This window comes from Tiliqua scincoides, chromosome 5, assembly GCF_035046505.1.
Source record: "Tiliqua scincoides isolate rTilSci1 chromosome 5, rTilSci1.hap2, whole genome shotgun sequence".
Lineage (NCBI taxonomy): Eukaryota > Metazoa > Chordata > Lepidosauria > Squamata > Scincidae > Tiliqua > Tiliqua scincoides.
Genome location: NC_089825.1, coordinates 64,009,290 through 64,023,973, shown reverse-complemented (window position 1 = coordinate 64,023,973; position 14,684 = coordinate 64,009,290). Strand labels below are relative to the sequence as shown.

Here is a 14,684-nt window from a genome sequence, read left to right as displayed (position 1 = left end):
ACATGCAGTACATAACAGCTGATCAACACTTCGACAGCACTACCTGTTCTTTTCTCTGAACTTGGTCCCACCATAGCACACAGCCACATCCTAGGACATGCACTGGAGTTTTGTTTAAATATTTTTATCTGTTTATTTTCACATTTTTTATACTGTCTTTCTCCAAGGAGCTCAAGGTGGTATACGTAGCTTCTCCCTTCCTTTTGTTCTCACAACAGCCCTGTGACGTAGTGGCCCAAGGTCATTCAGGAAGCTTAATGGCTAGCTGGGGATTTGAAACTGGATCTTCCAGATCAAAGTCCAGCTCCCAAACCACTACACCATCCTGGTTGTCCTCAGAAACGATGCTAAATGATTAGAAAAACCTCATTTCAATACAGTGAAGTCAGAGATCTCATAGCCAGTAGCACGAAACTCCCATTTCACTCAATTTTGTTCTTGCATTACATCTTGCATTACACACAGATTATTGAATAGATCATATCCTGCTTTAACATACATCTACATCTACTTCATAATGGTTTCCCAACTCCATTTTTCCCCCTTTACCTCCAATAATGGCTGAATTCCTGTTAACACCAGCTCCAGTAATTGCTGAATTCCTATTAATGCCATGTCCTACCACTTGACCATCATGTGGGTGATCAGCACCTAATGTAGAAAGAAAGACATGCAATTCTAGTTATAAAAAAAACCTTTACACTTTCAGTTCCTCACTTGGTACCCTAAATAATGCCAGTGCTTTCATTTTTAACCACACTAGGTCTAGATATACTCTGGCCAACTCAGTCTAAATACATTGGGACACATCTCTCTCCCACATGACATGCTATCCTGCTGCTGCGTGGGACATGTGGGACTGTGGGACATGCATGGGGACAGAGGAAATGTTCATCTGAACTGCACCTAAACATGAGAAACAAATACTACTTTTGTACATTTACTGTGATGGTTCAGCCACACCATAGGTTGTGGTCCATAGCCACCATAGGTGGTTCATAGCCGCACAATTATAGGGCAGCAGGAACGCACAGGGAAGGAGGAGGGGAAGTGTACATACATGATTTTTCCTAAAGTGACAGAACTGGATCAGTTGGAGGATTTTCCAAACTGGATCACAGATAAGTGATCAACATGGAAATCTCCTTTGCCACATATTTCATATTTCACAGCTGAATATACAATAATAACTATAATTAATATTTTTGTGTAACAAATGATATCAGAAATGCAAGCCTGAATGTGGCAGAGTTTTATCTAGTTCTAAATTTCCTACTACAGGCTATTTGCAAGCTGACAATATGGCACAATTAGCTAGTGGGCTAAAGTACACAAGACTATGCCTATGAGTTAGGAAGTCTTTGATTCAAATACAGCGCAAGCCTCTTGGCCTTTCGATGGACTAAGGCAAGTTCGCCTACTCATGAGTAAGTGCACAATATGGCTCAGGTTCACTTTTTTTTTTTTTGCTTTCTATATCATTTATTTATTTATTTAACTATAATAAACATAAAATAGAAAAACAAATACATACATAAACAAAATTCCAATAAAGCAGCACGAGCGAAGCCAAAACATTCCCATACTTATAATCCAAATACAGACAGTCCAAACATTAACAAATGTTAATCTATACCACTAATACTTCAAAATCAATCTTCAAATCCAAAATACCTCAAATCCCCATCCTCTCTCTGATTCAAAAAATCAATAACTGGACTCCAATTCTTCAAAGAGGTTTCTGTTGAATTCTCCCTAAGCAAAATTGTTAATTTATCCATCTCCGCATAATCCATAAGTCTTATCCACCATTCCTCCACCGAAGGTATATTCATAGTCTTCCAATTTTGAGCATAAAGTATTCTGGCTGCGCTTATCATATACAAAAATAAAACTTCATTTTTTCTTTCCACATACTCATCTGTCATACCTAATAAAAATACTTCTGGCTTCAATTGTATATTTGTTTTTAAGATCAACTGTATCTGTGCATGAATTTGTGACCAATATTTTTTAACTTTTGAACACGTCCACCACATGTGGTAAAATGTTCCCTGTTGTTTCTTACATTTCCAACAACTATTGGACATAGTTTCATACATTTTGGCTAATTTACTTGGTGTCACATACCAACGATAGATCATCTTATATATATTTTCCTTAATGCTAACATTCAAAGTAAATTTTGTCTGTTTTATCCATAATTTCTCCCATCTGTCCATTGAAAGTTCATAGCCCACATTTTTTACCCACTGGATCATGAATTCTTTAACCTGTTCATCTTCTGTTTCAAACTTCAAAAGCAATTTATATATTTTAGATATTACCTGCTCATCTGATCTTAATTGTTTCTCCAATATTGTCTCTCCCTCTTCAAAACCATATAATTTTTTATCAATTTTAAATCTTTCTAATAATTGTAAATACATAAACCATTGGCAGTCAAAACCCTCTACAATCAATTCCTCTCTAGACTTCAAAATACATTGACCTTGATTACATTTCAATAAGTTCTTATACAATAACCATTTATCTCTTGGTACAATTCCCAAACCAAAATGTGCTTCTTGTGGTGAAGTTAATAGTGGAATTTTGTTGTAAAACCTTTTCTTATAACGATTCCATCTTCCACAGTGCATGTCTAACATAATGATTCTTGAATTCCATATTCACTTTCAACTTATCATACCAAAGATATCCATGCCAACCAAATCTTAAATCATATCCTTCTAACTTCAACAATTTTTTGTTTTGCAACAGTATCCATTCTTTAAGCCACAGAAAGCAACATGATGCATAATAAGTCTTCAGATCAGGCAGTCCTAAACCTCCTCTATCTTTTGCATCATGCAAAATCTTAAATTTCACTCTTGGTTTTTTCCCTTGCCATATAAAACCTGTCACATCTTTCTGCCACTCTTTAAAAGGTTTATCAGAAAGTAATATTGGTATATTCTGGAAGAGAAAAAGTATTTTTGGTAGTACATTCATTTTAATTACAGATATTCTTCCCAAAAAAGATAATTTCAACCTTTCCCATCTTGCAAAATCTTTTTTTAATTTCACCCCAAACTTTAACATAATTATTTTGAAATAACATACAATTCGTGTTTGTCAAAATAATACCTAAATACTTAATCTTCTTCTCCACTTTGAACCCAGTCTTATTCATCAACTTCGATTGATCTTGTTCATTCATATTTTTAGATAAAATTTTAGTTTTCTGTTTATTTATCTTAAATCCTGCTAATGATTCAAACTTCTTCAACTTAACCATCAACTACTCTATGTCTTTTAAAGGTTTTTCTAAGATCAAAACCATATCATCTGCAAATGCTCTTAATTTAAAACATTCATTTTTAATCTTTGCACCATGTAGTCTTTCATCTTGTCTAATATCTCTACATAACACTTCTAAGGCAAGTATAAATATAAGTGGCGACAATGGACATCCTTGTCGTGTTCCCTTTTGAATCTCAAACATTGTTGATAATTCTCCATTTACCATTACCTGCACAGTTTGTGATGTATAAATTGACTTTATCCATTGAATAAAGTTCTCTCCAAAGTTCATCTTCTCTAAGACAGCAATCAAGAAAGTCCAACTCAAATTGTCAAACGCCTTCTCAAAGTCCAAAAAAACAATGCTAATTGTTTCTCTATCCTTTTATCATAATATTCCAGCAAATCCAATACTATTCTAATATTATCACTCATGTGTCTTTTCGGTAAAAAACCACATTGATCTTCATGTATAAGATTTTGTAATATCTTCTTCATTCTGTTTGCTAAAATTGCTGTAAATATTTTACAATCATTATTCAACAAGGCAATAGGTCTGTAATTTTTTATATCCATCAAATCCTGTCCTTCTTTAGGAATCAAAGTTATATTTGCTGCTTTCCATGAATCTGGCATTTTCCCAGTCTGCAAAATATCATTCATCGTGTTAAGCAATGGTAAACTTACTTCTTCTTCTAAACATTTATAGAATCTACCTGTTAAACCATCTGGACCCGGAGCTTTATCTATATTAATCTTCTTTATTGCCTCCACAACTTCACACAGAGTTATTCTATTATTTAAGATTTCCCTTTGTTCTTCAGACATTTCTGGTAAATTTTGTTTATCCAAGTAGTTCTTTACTTCTACTTGATCTATTTTTTGACTTTTGTATAAATTAGCATAATAATTTGTAATTATTTTTTTTATATCCTCCTGATCAGTATACATTTTTCCCGCCTCCTGCAATTTTAAAATTACTCTCTTCTCTCTCTGCTTCCTCAATTTGTAGGCCAACCATTTCCCTGGTTTATTGGCATGCTCAAAATATCTTTGTTTCACAAACTTTAATTTAATTTCCATTTGATTCACCATCATCAAAGAGAATTGATGCTGTAAATCTTTTATTTGTTGTACTATTTTTTTTTATCTCCTGGGACTTCTATTAACTCATATTCCTTCTTTTTAATTTCCTCCTCAATTTTCTGAAACTTAATTTGTCTCTCTTTTTTCCATTCTATACTTTTCTGAATAAAGTATCCTCTCATAAAAGCTTTACTAGCATCCCAAACTATCCTCATTTCTGTTCCCTTATTTAAATTCAAATTTAAAAATTCCCTTAATTTCTGCTTAGCATCCTTTATTATAACCTCTTTTTGTAACAACAATTCATTCAATCTCCATCTATATGTTGTAGGTTTCTTCTTAATAGTCATAGTTATTGGATTATGATATGAAAGAGTCTTTGATAGAATTTCTGCTTTAGAAGTTTTTATTGCAATATCCTTCGTCACCCAGAACATATCTATTCTTGAAAATGATCTGTGTCTTTCTGAATAATAGGTAAACTCTTTTACATTTCCATTCATTTGTTGCCAAATATCTACAACCCCTAAAGCTTCTACCAAATCAAAAAAAGTTTTTGGTAATTTCCCTTGAGAAATCTTAATCTCCTTCTCAGATTTTTTGTCCCTTTGTGGTGACACAACTGCATTCCAATCTCCCATCAAACAATAACTTGAATATGAGTAATTTAAGAGTACATCCAATAATTGCCTAAAAAAAAACTCCTCTTTCTTGATTTGGAGCATACAAACCCAAAAGTAAAGTTCTTACTCCCGAAATTATAACTTCACAGCCAACCACCTGCCTTTTTCATCTACAAACACAAGTTTTGGTTTTAAATAATCTTTAACATACATAACCACACCATTTTTCTTCTTTGAATTTGTTGAAAAAAATTCTTGTCCTAACTTTCTCTGTATTAAGTAATTTGTATGACCTTTTTTAATATGCGTCTCCAAAAGGCAAATCACATCTTTTTAAAGTTTCTTCAAATAATAAAATATTTTTTTCCTCTTATTTGGAGCATTAGCTCCATTAATGTTCCAAGATAAAACTTATACTCCATAGCTAATCTTCTGAACTAATTATTTGAAAGTCTATTTGGGCTTGTTGCATATCCTTTAGATTTTCCTGTTCTCTTCTTTCTCCTCCTCCTTCGAATTCCTTCATAAAATCTTTAGCTTTCTGAACTGAATCTATTCTATACATTCTACTCTGAAATCTAAAGGTAACTCCTTCCAATTCACACCATCTAAAGATAATTTTCTTCTGTTTCAAAACATCCACCAGAAAGCCATATTCTTTCCTTTTCTTTAGAATTCTAAGTGGAACCTCCTTCATCACAATAATCTGTACTCCTTCTACTGTAAGCTTCATCTTTGCATGTTGCTGTAAAACCCTATCTCTTGTCCTTTTTCTTACGAAATGCACTAATATATCTCTTGGAAGCTTTCTCAACCTTGCAATCCTTGTATTTACTCTAGTATGATCCCATGTTGCACCATCAGGGGGCTCCCTTTCCTATATTGCCAACTTTAAAAAAAACATGCAGTGATCTGAAATCGCTTCTGCAACAGAAAAGTTTGATAATGTGCTGCAGCAATTTTCACTATTTTTTTTAGTGAATCTGTCAACTTCAGGTTACATAAATTCTATCTCTGTACGCAAATATGTGTGCACGCCCTAGTGACATTGATTTAATGGAAAATGGAGTCAAGAAATTCTCCATCTCTAAGTTTTGGAAATAGTGCAATATTTTCAGCCCCAAAATGAACAACATGAGCTGTCCATTCATAGAGCACATATATAAAGGGGCAGAAATGTGCGTAGTCAACATTTTGAATCAAAGGGGGCGAGGAAAGAGTTCTGACGGAGGCGGAGGAATAGTGCATGTTTAATGAGGTATTCATTTTCATGCTAAAAATGCTGAACCAATCAGGATGGTGATATAGTCATTTGAAGTACATTCAAATACAAATCATCAAAAAAACCCATTGTGGGTGCATTTTTATGGGCGGAGTTAGAAGGAAATGGGGAATCAGCAGAAAGAGCATACAAGAGATACAGGTTGGGCATCCCTTATCCAAAGTGCTTTGAACCAGAAGCATTTTGGATATCAGATTTTTCTGTATTTCAGAATACATGCATATACAGGTGTGCCCCCTTATCCATGGGGGTTCCATTCCAGAACTCCCCACAGATAGCTAAAACTGCAGATATAGGTGAACACTCCCGTTGCCTCCAGAGGGGCTTCTGAACTCAGCAAGGGGTGAGGACATCTGTCCCTAGCTTCTGATGGGCTCAGACTGAGCTTTAGAGCTCAAAACATGTGACTTCTGGTTTCATGGAAGAAACCTGAAGTGACATTTTTAATGCTTTATAAGGCATCCTAATGCATTAAATTTAATGCATTAATCCTAATGCATTAAAAACAACACTTCTGGTTTTGAGCTCTAAAGCTCAGTCTGAGCCTGACAGAGGGCAGGGATGGGTGTCCTCGGCCTCTGCCGAGCTTAAAAGCTCCTCTAAAGGCAAGGTGAGCAGCAGTGGCATAGCTAGGTCACTTGACAGCCCGGGGCCCATAAATTTTTGCAACCCCCATACGACTTAATTGATCGATTTTTTCACATATTTATACCACCTGTCCTCTAAGGAGCTCAGGGTGGTGTGCATGGTTCCTCCCCTTATTTTGTCCTCGCAACAACCCTGTGAGTTAGGTGAGACTGAGAGATAGTAATAGTCATGACATGAAATGAATGATAATAACGGCCAGAAAATAAATGCAGTGAAAATAAATGCATCCCCACAATCAATGAATGAAATAAATGTATCCTTACAAGCAATGGATGAGATTCTGCATGATGGTATTATTCCTAAAAGCCAAAATTTCCACAATTTTGGTCACTACGGTGTCAGCCTGCCCTTTCGATGGACTAAGGCAAGTTTGCCTACTCATGAGTAAGTGCACAATATGGCTCAGGTTCACTTTCCATAGGGCTCCATGAATTTTGTTTTCTGTTTTTTTTTGGCCATAACTTTTGATAGAATGGAGATATTTCATGCTGTTTTTGATTGCATTCTGCTGTAAATTCCACATCCAACAGTATACAGCATGATGGTATTATTCCTAACCATTGTGATTTTAGCTATTTTGGTCACTTGTGATGTTACCCCCCCAAGGCTGGTACCTAGAGTGGACCACCCCTGCCCCTTGCTAGCTATGCCACTGGGGAGCAGAGCTCCCCTTGCCTCCAGAGGGTGTACATGCAGGGGGTGTGTATTTGCGGGGGTCAGACTGATATGGGATCCACAGATATGAGGGCCCCCTATACATAATGAGAGATCTTGGGGATGGTGCCCAAGTCTAAACACAAAATTAATTTATGTTTCATATAATACACATAGCCTGAAGGTAATTTTATACAATATTTTAAATAATTTTGTGCATGGAACAAGGTTTTGGATGAAACACAGTTTGTGATTTTATTTCTTTAGGTAAAAAAGTTGGAACTCAAAAAAAGTTCCGTGTTTCAGAATACTCCATATTTCAGAATTCAGGGATGCCCAACCTGTATCAGTACTTTCTCTGCTAACCTCTCCTACTGCCAGTTCAGCATTCATCATGCTGTAATCAGCTCTGTTTTACTCCTTTAAGAATCTAATCTCTGAGTAAACAATTTCTATTGCATTTGGCTATGAATGAAGTTGGTACAGTAGTTCCCAAAATGTGGGTTGAGACCCACCCGTGTGTCATGACTCAATTTTTGGTGGGTCATGAAATTGACAAGCTGATAGCTGACAAGGAAAACCTATTCAGCCCTCTGGAAACTGAAACAGAGCAACATATACACATTTACTCATGAGCAGGCAAACATGCCTTGGTTACTCTTGGAAGGCCAGGTAAAGGGGAATGCAAGACCACTAGAATAGTCCCGATCCAGTGAACATGAGGCTCATACACTCCAGAAGGCAGCCTTCCCATCATAGTTAAAAGGATAAAAACAGAGGCTTTAGTGGTTGGTAAAGTGACACTTATTAGTCTCGTAAAGCTTGGTGGGTCCTGATAGAGATTTTAAAAAGTGGGTCCCAATGTTAAAATGTTTGGGAACCACAGAATTAGTGTACAGCTAAGAAACCTCCCTAGAGATAGAGCGATAATGAGGGATGGCCAACCTGTGCATTTTCAGGGTCTACTACATTCTCCAGGTTGTGGTCTGAAGTCTAGCAGTGAATTATGTACACAAAATTATTCCCCTCACCAATGGCAAGGTTCCATAATAAAGTTACCACCATCTAGCCACACAGGTTTTACAATAATGGTGCACACACACTCAGGCACTGTGTTTCAGAGAGAGAGAGAGAGAGAGAGAGAGAGAGAGAAGTCAAGAGGGAGGAATGTAATGTTAAAATGTGGTCCATCTCTATTTCTTACTACTTGAAAGGATTGCAAAATTGGCCTCAGGGAATGCAGCTTACCCATTTCTGGACTAGATGATATGCCCCAAATTCTGTATGAACTCACTGCACTTAAAGCTTTTGCACTAGCATAGACAGAGTTTACCTTACTGAACATCTGCTGTAGCTTTCTGGAAATTAGAAAATAACCTCAAAAACAGAGTACACTAACAGCAAAGTTGTTCAAAGTAAAAAATGAAACACATTTTTGAATCATCAATCATGCTTTCATTATCTCTTCCTTCCATTGACCTTTGACTCTTTTTGGTCCATTTGACTCACACTGTAGCTATGACCAATCTTTTGTTTGAACAAAAATAACAAACAGGGCAATCTATTAAGCTCCTCACAAAAGCTTGTTACAGATAAGATAAGCCTGTTCAGAATAAACTTTGCAGCATTGCAGTGGAGAGGGAAAAACCAGATCCATTATGCTTCTGGCTCTTTGTTCAATTATAAGACTACAGCTTTCATGACAGGCATATTATGCTCTGGCTGCCAGTTTCATTACCTTCTCCAATGGGCACTCTAATTACAACAGCTTCTTGGCTAATTACTTGGCTCTTGCAGCTCATCACTTCTTGCCTTAATATTTCCTTTCCCTTTCTTGTCTAGTTTCTGTTTATTATTACAGTTTTATTCTGCCTTACTCTCAAACAATACACAAGGCAGTTATGATATACAGGTTGTGTCTTGGCTTCCACAGGGGATCCGTTCCGAGAACCCCTATGGATGCCAAAAACAATATTAAATGAAATCAATTTTTTTAAAAAAACCTCCCTTTACTCAGTGGTTAAAAATAGCCTCACTAGGATAGCTAGGATGATTATCCACTGATTTTATCTCAACATGATGAGAAGGGCCCTTTAAATTAAAGGAAAAACGTCCATTTACTCAGCCTCACTTACCATTATAATGCAGGAGAGCAGCAGCAGGCAGGCAATCAAACAAACTCTCTCCAGGGGCTTAGAACAAGGCAAGCAATCCCTTCCTTCCCCCTGGAACAATCGAAACAATGCAAAGAGAAGGTGATAATCAGTTTCGCTTTGCATTCTTTCACTTGCTCCAGGGCAAAGGGAGGGGTCACTTGTCTCCAAGTGAACTGAAACTAAGCTGTTCTAAGCCCCTGGAGAGAGTTTGATTGATTACCACCCTTCTCCTGCATTATAATAGTAAGCAAGACTGAGTAAAGGGATGTTTTTCCTTTAATTTAAAGGGCCCTTCACATCATGTTGAGATAAAACCGCAGGTGCAAAATCCGTGGATAATTAGTACATGGCGGTTATTCCATTTTATCCGCAAAACAATCGTATGAAGGAGGTAATACTGAAAGAGAGTGAGAGAGCGCTCAACTGGCCCAGACTCCCCAAAGCATGTGAGCCTGGCAGGAAGGCAGATTTGTGGCAACCAGCATGCTGGGACAGCTCGCTGCTTCAATGGCAGGCAACAGAAGACACTCATAATAGCTACTGCTGGAAGACAAGCTGGCCCAATATGTGGCCTCCTCTTTCACCTCCCTTGTCTTCCTCTGTTAACCTCCCAGTGGCCTTCAGTTCTCCAGGCAAAGTGTGCATCCCTTCAGTTCTGCAATCCTGAACAGTTAGGAGTGGGATTTTAATTTCTCTTAATTGGGAATGACCATTATAAAAAGCATAATAGTAAATAGATTTTTGACTAACAGCCCAATCCTAACTAAATCCCCCCAGCCGATGCAGCCATGAGAATGGACTGTGCACTGTATCGGGGGGGGGGGGGAGTACAAAAGCCTCCTTGAGGTAAAGGAAACAAAGTTCCCTTGGGTCGGTCAGCAGATTGGCCGGGGGAGGGAGGCACGACCAGGATCTGGCACTTGGGCTGGATCCTAACCCCTGACCCCAGCCCAGTCAGTCTTACTCTTGAATTTGCGCCAGTGATTTACTCCAGTGATCTGAGTAGCCTCATAGGGCTGACTGGGGCATTACTCAGGGTAAGGGAACTTAAGTCCCCTTATTCTAAGTTGCCTTATTCCAAGTCGGCCTGTCCGTTCCAGTGCAGGTTAGGATTGTACTGTAAGAAATGTAGTGGTGTCACCAGGATTCGCGTCACCCGGTGCGGGAGGCCTGCGCGTCACCCCATGTAGTGGGCAAGGCAACGCCCCAGGTGGGCATGGTGATGTGCTATTGCCCCATCCCCACCTGTTTTTTGGCTGTACTTTTTGTTATAACACGTATATTTCAATGTGGTTTGTTTCATTGCATTCTGCATGAAAGTACACATTGATTGATATATAACATGATGGTCTTATTCTTCCAAATTCTGATTTTAGCGATTTTGAGAACTTGTAGTCTCTCTCTCTCTCTCTCACATCAACTTACTAATACCTTATTACAGCAGTTCTCAAACTTTTAGCACTGGGACCCACTTTTTAGAATGACAATCTGTCCAGGACCCATTGGAAGTGATGTCATGGCCCAGAAGTGACATCATCAAGCAAATGAAAATAAATAATTATAAATAATTAAATTAAAATAAAATAAATAAGAGGGAGCCAGTCCTGTTCCACCAAGTGAATCTACTCTGAAGTAAGTCCTATTGTGGTCAATGAGGCTTACTCTCAGGAAAGTGTGGGTAGGATTGCAGCTTGTGAGCTCAAGCCTATGCATGTCTACTCTGAAGTAAATCCCATAGTGGTCAATGGGGCTTACTCTGTAGTCTGCCTGCAATAACAACCCCCCAAAAAGAATCAGTGAGATCTTCAGCCCTTCCAGTGCCCAGTTTAAAGTTCTTCTGTTTCAGGAATATCCATATAAAGACCCACCTGGCTTTGCAAGTGCAAAACAGAAAACTTCCCCTTACCAGCTCAAGCCTCTTTTTTGTTCTTGGGGGGGGGGGGGAAGGCTGCCTTCTGTTGCACTCCAGCTCCATCAGATCAGGACCCTTCTGGTGTCCTCACATTCCCCTTTGCCTGACCTGACCACCAGCCAAGGCACATCTGCCTACTTGTGAGTAAACACAACCGTGAGGCTGCTTTGCTTTCCATGGGGCTCCATAGACTGGGAGGGAGGCAGCTGGGAGGGAGGAACCTCCTTCTCCGGTGTTTTTGGGGGCTGCACTCATTGGATGAGCACCATTCTGACGTCCCTGAAGCCTCTCAACCTGCCTCGACTAAGGCAAGTCTGCCTACTCACGAGTAAACATGGCCACGTGGCTTCGTTTCAGGCTCAGAATCCCAGCTGGGGGGGAGCTTCTCGGGTGTTTTTGGGGGGCTGCATTCATTGGATCAGGACCATTCTGGTGTTGTTGGATTCCTCTCAGCCTGCCCTTTCTGGACTATGGTAAGTATGCCTACTCATTAGTAAATGCACAATACGGCTCACTTTCACTTTCCATAGGGCTCCATGCATTTTTCCCTTCCGGTTTTTTGGCCGTAACTTTTGAAGGAAAGGGTTGATTTCAATTCTGGTTTTTGCACTGCACTGTGCCAGCCATTCCGCATCCAATGGTGTATGGTAGGATGCGGTAGCTCCTGACCCTGCAATGTTAGCGAGTCCTCCCCCCAGGGTGCGTCACCCCCCCAGGCGCGTCATCTGGGGCAGCCCGCACCCCCCACCCTCCCTAGCAACGCCAGTGAGAAATGTTGTGTTAAGAAAAATGTTTCATGCAATTTAAAATATCTTTCAAGTTCAGACTGCTGTAATAAAGACTAAAATGATGCAATGTTCATCAGAATATTTTTATTTAGTTTAAGTTCCAGATACCATTTTGTTAATAAAATTTTAAGTTTCAATTCATTAACAATGTGTCCTCTCTGTTTTCTATTATACTTTGCCAAAAAAGATAGGCATTGTATAGAATACCTAGGCATTCTATACAGGTAAAGTATGCAAGGTCAGACTGAAAGAAGCTTCTTTAATACTTTTCCAGATATTCTATGAAATGCCTGAGTTTCACACAATGGCTGCAACACATACAAAGTATCTCAATACTTTGAGAACAAATTGCCCTTCAAGGGAAGATTTTCAGCAGGAAAACAGTATGAGAAGAAAATCCCCCCCCCCCCCCCACGAGCCATGGCTCCAATTGAAGTTGCTTCCTCGGGCATGTTTTTGGCTAAAAAGAGATGCTTTTGGTTCAGTAGATGAGTTTTTCATGAACAATTAGTTTGACCCTAAATTACCACTTTATAGCCATCCTTTTTAGTTGTTCACAATCTGGTGATCTCAAGCAAGGTTTAAATGGACAGCTTGCAGTTCCCAAGTGCATGTTCTAGGTAATTTTAGGCCTTGAAGTCAACACTGCATCAAGGAAAGTACTTTTTTAAAAAACAAAACCAAAATCCACCAAGTGCTTGTTGGTTAACCCAGTGCTTGAGCACTGGTCAGTCCACTGAGTGAGAGTAGGCTTATTTCTTGTTGATCAATAGTGCAGAATATTGCCTTTAAAAAAATTACTGTAAGAAAAATGTCAGAGGATTTTTCAAAAGGTTGAACTGAACATTCAAGGAGGTGGCATGAAAGAATATTCTGATGAGGGCCTGGCCTCTGTAAGCTTGCTGGAACTACTGTCTAATGGCAGCCACTAAGTAGTTGCTGTTCATGCATAGCTATCCTTTGCACCTCACACATCCTAAATATTTACAGTGCATTGTTTATTTACAGTGCATTGTTAGGACTTATTCCCCTGGGGGCTGGGGATAAGAATAGGCCCTCCACCTGGCTGTACTTGTCGTAAGAGGCGACTAAACAGCCACCGGGTAGATGGGACTCGTCAGTTCATCTGAGAGAAGGAAAACTCTGATCCCAAACCCCCACTGCCTTGTGGCTACACCCAGTTATGGAAAAGGCTTCAGGAGTCAACCTCGAGGCAAAATCCGGAGCCGGAGTCCCTGAGGCAGTTCATGGCTGAACACAGTCACGTTCTGGCAACTCCTGCGACGCCGCTGGAACCAACTGTATTGGCCTCTGCCTTTCCATTGGACCATTTCAGCGACGTGGAGAGGGGGGATTTGCTGCATGGGTAACAGTCTATCCTCCATATCTACTTTACCCAGGCTTCGCACACTGGAGAGGACACTCTGTTCCAGAACCAGCATTCAGAGCGCAATACCATAGTCTTCCGAGACTGAAGGATGCCAACAAGAAGTTTATTTAATTTTTTTTTCTGTTACAGCCTCATTGCTTATCTCCCATGACCTGAGAGAAAGATGGCTAATGTATTAGTTATGCTTGCCTAAGTTATTTTCTCCATGCAGGTTTTATTAGCAATGCCTACATTTCTCCTGTTCAGAAAAGCAGGTATTCTTCATAATTAATGCAGAATAGGAACTGTGCTACTGCTCTCAAAGGAACTGTAAAGTGGAGCACTCACCAAACCTAACTGTAAAGACATACAGTCATCAGTAATGGACCCAGAGGATCACCTGTGTAGAACTACCTTGGGAACAGGAAAGCTGCATTTATGGGAAGGCTGGGCACGCAAATCTATTTCCACGGACAGGTCTTCTGTATTATTTCTTGTCATAAAACATATACACGCAGGGGAGAGATGGAATTTGGCTTCCTTCTCTCACTGAGCCAAGCTGCATTTTACACTCAAGTTTCAAAGTGTAAAACATTACAGTTTTCATCAAAAGGATAATCTCCTGGGTATACTTCAAGGAATTAAAAAGGGCTAAGAATAGCAGCCCAAAAGCATGGTTTTCCCTTTATGAGACACAGCAGTGCAGAAAAAATATCCAGTGAGGGCCATTTCACGAAAGAGGCAGGGAAGTGTATGGGGTTCCAGCCAGCGTTTCCCCTATGCTGTGTGGCTGCACAGCTCAGCAATGCAGAAGTCGGTGATGATATATGATGTCATCACTGTAGTACATACATAAACAACAAAGGGCACAATCCTAAACAACT

The 14,684-nt window shown here is 39.2% G+C and overlaps 1 protein-coding gene across 1 annotated transcript in view; it reads right to left on the bottom strand.

Annotated features, from left to right (window-relative positions):
• Positions 1 to 14,684, bottom strand: part of CNTNAP2 (contactin associated protein 2) — a 1,320,279-nt gene that overhangs the window by 3,346 nt on the left and 1,302,249 nt on the right. The window contains exon 23 of the mRNA XM_066629190.1: positions 550 to 651. Coding sequence (XP_066485287.1) covers positions 550 to 651 — 102 coding nt within the window. The remainder of the gene's footprint in view (positions 1 to 549; positions 652 to 14,684) is intronic.